General features: G+C 38.9%; 1 protein-coding gene across 1 annotated transcript; it reads right to left on the bottom strand.

The window, feature by feature from the left end:
- Positions 1–831: 831 nt before the first annotated feature.
- On the bottom strand, positions 832–5,486 carry LOC142026944 (granzyme A-like). The gene is made up of 5 exons (XM_075020450.1): positions 5,413–5,486; positions 4,535–4,682; positions 2,715–2,853; positions 1,753–2,025; positions 832–990 (listed from the first exon to the last, which is right to left on the bottom strand). Exons 1-5 carry the CDS (start codon positions 5,471–5,473, stop codon positions 832–834), a joined length of 780 nt encoding a protein of 259 aa, XP_074876551.1. The 5' UTR covers positions 5,474–5,486.

The following is a 5,486-nucleotide window of genomic DNA, read 5'->3' as shown; positions in this document are numbered from 1 at the left end:
TTTCTGTCATTTCTCTGGATGATGGGTTTTCAGCTGATTTTTTAACATAATGCTGCTCATCTTGGCGCATTCTGCAAACATATTGCACATCCAAAACATTATGTACACAGACTATCTGTACTGCAACAGATGGAGCTTTCCACATAAATTGACAGCTGCAAGCAGTAGATTTTTATTGCTATTTCTTTATTAAATGCAAAGTACATAAAGGGATGAAATCTAGAGGTTTCAAATACAAGACAGTTAGGAAATTCACACTTACTATGTCCCATAATCAAGTGCAGTTGCTGAAACTTAATTTTCTGAAGCTTAGCAGTTCCCTACACATGTAAAATCAGGAGCTTTGCTGCAGAGAAATTACGAAGTTTTTCAGGCGTCTGGAATTGTACCTAGCATCTGACTAACTTTCAGGTTTATTTGCAGAAGTCCAGATTCAGAAGAGTGCAGTATATGCTCAGCATGCAGTGAAGAAACAAACAGCTGGATTAGATTCTTGGTCAGAAATACTCATCCATGTAGCACTCGGTCTGAATGTGCAATGCAAGAGTGTTGGAAGCCTGAGTCACAAACACCTGTTGAATGACTCCATGGCTGACAGTATAAGCTACAAATGCTGTTGTATCAGAGCACTGTGTCCTGGCCCTGTTAAGATCACATCTGTCCTGAAAACAGACATACATATTTTCACCTATAAGGACATCAAACTGCTAAAATTCAGTGTGAGAATACCTCTTTTACCAGAAAATGAAGCTATTTTTAAAAGCGTTTTTCAAAACTAGGTATTGTTGCACAAGTACATAGTAGGAAATTGCTCGGTCAAAACCCAATCTATTAGGCTCCCCCTATGGTTTTCCTTATCCACTGAAGGTATTGCTTTGTGAGTCGAGTGTAGACACCAGGGGCATCAGCAGTACCACACTTGTTTGCCTTCCCGAAAGCAGTGATGCCTCTCATCACATTATTGCATCTTAAAGGTCCGCCAGAATCCCCCTGGAAAAAGGAAAAAAAAATTGTCATTCAAATTTACAAAAGCTAAAAAGTGCTTCTTTTAAATAAAATTTGTATCAGTTGCATGGAGGAAATAAAAATGTAGACAGTGCTGTTGTGAATTTTTTTTTCCACCTTGGAAGTTAAGATTTTCATTAGCAAAAAAGAAAAAAAGACTTCAATCTGGTCTTTCAAGTGTGAGTAACAGGGAATGAATCTAGCTTAGTGCTAAGGAATAGTTAGTCTTTTTTAACATGAAAACAAAAAGCTGGAAAGTTTCCTCTTGAAAAGCAGAAAGTCTCTAGAAATTGGTACCTTTTTTGTAACTTCATTAATTCAAACGTGGTAGTTCTTATGCAGTTGTGCATTTGGCTTGGGGTCCAGTCAATATGCTTTTTATCAGCAAAACCTGTTTTATAGCCTTCTGACATCAAAGAAGTTGTTCCACTGAGGTTAGCCGCTCGAGAATGGGCTCATAAGCTATTTTGTGGAGATTTTTCTATTTAAATCATTTTATTGAAGAAAAGAATAGCTATCTGCCATGCCTGAATAAAACCACAATATCCAAAGTCTATGAAGATGAATTTATCCATCAGAAGTTTTGATTTTAAGGCTCAGAAGAACAAGCCTTGGTAAATTCACTCATTTTTAATAAAAGTCTTCATTGAACTGAAGAGAGGCAGAAATTATAAACGTGTAAAAGTTAGTACTTTGTATTTTATTTTTATTATAATCTATGTGGATACAGACAGTAAATATACTTACAGAACATGAGTCCTTTCCTCCATTCTTAGCTCCTGCGCATATCATGTTGTCTGTTATAACAGGGTTGTTTTTATAATGATGGTTGTCATTGCAGATTTGCCTGCTGATAACAGTGATATTGACCTCCCTCAGGGTATCAGAAAGCTTTTTCGGATAATTTCGAGTTTGTCCCCATCCTGCTACTGTGCAAGTTGTTCCTGGTTTGGGATCATCATCTGAGGTAGGCAGGGGAATGAGCTGCACAGCTTTATTAAGTGTTGCTCTTTTCTTAAGCTGTAGAAGATATGGAAAATAGTTATGGGGCAGACTCTAACAGAGGTTCCTGCATGTTAACCATTGAATCTTTTCCATTATGGTAATGGGGGATTACTGCAACCCCTTTTTGAGATTCCTCATTTCTTTGTGACAGGATTTATGTAATCAATGTAAGAAGGTGGAAAATGAATATTCCTTGTCTCATGAAAACCCATTCAGCTTCTGCTGAAATATTAGCTCTAAAAAATACTCCATTTTATTTCTCTGGCTCTCAGACCATTGGGAAGACAAAATAACAGTAATCACTGAAGCTGTCAAAACTGAGAATCAGGGAAGTCAGACATTTTTAATTAGAACTGTTTTTCAGCCAAAACATTAGGCTTTTTAACCAAATTGTTTCTATGTGTGAAATACACTTTTTTCTGTGGACAATCTTTATTCTTTCACTGAAAAGCCACAAATTGAAATATTTTGGTCAAGCTCCAGAATTTTTCTACTTCTAGCAATTGTATGCATTGCAGGAATTGCTGATTGCCATAGTTCCCAGTGCATCCCTGATTCCCCAGTCTGCTGGATTAGCAGACCAGACTGTATCACCCCAGGAAAAAAGTCACCAGAAACTCCCTTGGCTCCTCTCCCCCATAAGAAGGAAGAAACTGGTACAATGTAGGAGATGCATATTCCATAAGTGATGTGTAAGTCTATACCTGCAGTAGCATAATGTCATTTTCCTTACGATTGGAACAGTAGTGTGGGTAGCGAATTTGTTTTGCAATCCGAATAACCTGTTTTTCTCTTTCGTTTTCTTTCCGTGAATGAGCTCCAAGAATAACTTCACCTCCTTCCCTGAGAACAGAGAGGACATGGTTAGTGGGATTCACTTGCTGTAACTCCATAATTCTTTGCTGTTACATGTGGTGCTATGCTGTCCAGCTGCTACAGAGTCTCTTTTCTCATGCCTGAAAAGCAACAGTAATTTAGAAAAATATAAAAGATTATCTTGTTTTCACAAGTTGTTAAAAAAAATTGACTCAGTGAATCAAAATTCATGCTATCCTATTTTCAGCTTCCCAGGAGCATAGACAGGGTTCAAGTACCCTATTGTTTCCCTTTGGGAACTAAATGAGGGGTGGATGCATCAGCTTTGCTGTTGGTAAGTGGTCTCACTAACTATGCCCTCTGCAATTTGTGCTGAAAATTTAGGAGAACAGCTCACAGCACTGTTAGTTCAGGGATCATCATGACCGGACTGAATTGTACCATTGCTTTGCCCTAACAGCATTTCAAACACCATTTTCTGAGTCCATGTGAGACATAGCTCATTCCCTTTCTTCAACTTGTTCTGCAACTCCATATGCTTACTAGATACCGAAGTGGTGACAGAGTTGTGCTTGCTGGGCCTCTCTGGTATAGAAGCCAGGAGTCTAGCACTCCTTGGTCAAGCAGTCCAAGTAGACCTTTACATCAGACCACAGGTATAGCTGTTTGTGGGAGAACAATGTACGTTACGGCTGAATGGGAGAATATTCTTTGGGCAGATGTGTAGGTTGGCCTCATTTGCATCTTACTGTGGCAGACACAATGCTGAGGAAGTGGTTGCTCCTTTCTTTCAGCTATTAAGAACTGTCTGACTGTTGACTGAGCATCATTAGGTTAATTATTTATTGTATTATCTCTTAAATGCGATCTCATTTGGAAACAGACTTCACCTTATGTTAATACTACAGCTTTTGGGCCCCATGCTGTCTTTGTAGTAGGTCCCATATATGTCCTTGTTTGGACGGGGACAGGAGATATGGATACATTCCTCTGATGTCTGCAGAGTCCAGTGATTCACTGGTCCTAGGCAGGCCACTGACAGAGCCTGTGTGAGGTCTGGCTCAGCAGCAGCTCCAGTCCTCCCCACAAAGGCAAGGAGTGGGATGTGTCATTTAAACCTTACATCTTGCCTCACTAAGGGACTCTGTGGGGCCAAATAACCATTTGCATCTTGAGTCAGACAGGAAGAAAAAAGGTTGGCTGACAAGCCAATGTATCCAGTAGAGCAGAGATCTCTCAGTGTCTCCTGTCATACGTCTGGAGGATTTTTGCTCCTGTATAACTGCATGCTGTCTCTTTCTGTGGCAAACTGCATGTCTTTTACAGAATAAAATGACGAGAATTTATTTCTGTTTTCTGAGCAGCTATTTAGACTGGCCAGTCCTCTGGCCTAGTGTGCTGGCTGACTGAGAAAACAGGGATAAATCTTTCCCCCAAATTCACTACTTCAGTGTTGCTATTCTGTGCTTGCATGCAGCTAGAAGCTTGTAAAATATCTCTTCAGAAACAGTGAAGATAATTATACCTTGTTATATTATTTTTTACTCGCTGAAGCACATTTGTCAATATAAATTATAAAAGACAGTACTCAGAACATAATCATGGTCATGCTAAATGCACAAAACCACTAGGGATATTAACTTTCCTTCTTGAACAGAAACACCAGATACTCACTAAGAACAATCTCTGAATCACAGTAAGAACTTACACATTACAGTGGGCAGCTGTTAACACCCAGTTTTTCTTGATCAAAGCTCCTCCACAAATAAATTTTCCATTTGCGTTGTTGATAAGGACCATAAATGGTCTCGAGTGTGGTGCTACTTCATTTCCTCCAATGATATCCACACACAAACCTAAAAATAAAAATAAGCCACAATACACACAGTTGGGCTAACAGATACTGTAAGACACTCAAAGTCTCTTAGAAAAAACAGTTAATGTAATTACAAAGTATACAGACACACATGTATGTACATATGTCACAATGCTGGTCTTCAGGGTAGACTTAAAATTGCTCAGCAGTAGTACTTCTGTATGTTTCTGTGGGACCAAAATTACATCAGTGGGGTGAGCTTTGGAAAGAAAAACACCAAAGCATTACTGCTCTTGCACAGATTTCTTATCTTGAAGTTTGCTGCTATGGTTAATTTCTTAGCTTTCATCGTGAGTAACAACCTCAGATTTGCCACATGATAAATGTTGTACAATATGTGAGTTACGCAGGCACCTGGAAACTGACCTATATAGTGTAAGTCACATTAGATGAACCTGTTTTTCAGAAAAACAGAAAATCAAGACATTAATGTATGTGTATGCCTTTGGAGAGAAAGGTCAGATAATACTTATGTTAACTCCTCAGAACTCCTCCAAATAGCCTGTCCTGTGTGCAGCTTTAATTAATACTACCCATTCAGAAATTATTTCGTTTGTACAAAAGAACAAACACATGCAGACAGTGGAAAAGAGCTAATAATAAGAACTCAAATAATAATTGTGACTACTTCCTTTACATTAATACGTGTTGGCTTAACTGGGACTCTGTACATCAGCATTTACCTTCAAAAGATTGAACTGGGCACTCACCTCCATGAATTACCAGGAGAATAACAGCAGCAAAGGTGGACAAAGTGAGGAGAGGTCCCATGATTTCTGTCTGG

This window comes from Buteo buteo, chromosome Z, assembly GCF_964188355.1.
Source record: "Buteo buteo chromosome Z, bButBut1.hap1.1, whole genome shotgun sequence".
NCBI classification, from domain to species: Eukaryota; Metazoa; Chordata; class Aves; order Accipitriformes; family Accipitridae; genus Buteo; species Buteo buteo.
The sequence above is the reverse complement of the archived record's forward strand: the minus strand, read 5'-3'. Positions and strand labels throughout refer to the sequence as shown.

Bases quoted from the DNA above. Each gene is read 5' to 3' on its own strand.
- LOC142026944 (XM_075020450.1), bottom strand. From the start codon at position 5,473: ATGGGACCTCTCCTCACTTTGTCCACCTTTGCTGCTGTTATTCTCCTG. The intron at 4,683-5,412 runs GTGAGTGCCCAG...TTTTATTTTTAG, and splicing joins TCTCCTGGTAATTCATGGAG to GTTTGTGTGTGGATATCATT. The intron at 991-1,752 runs GTAAGTATATTT...TCCTTTTTCCAG, and splicing joins GAGGAAAGGACTCATGTTCT to GGGGATTCTGGCGGACCTTT.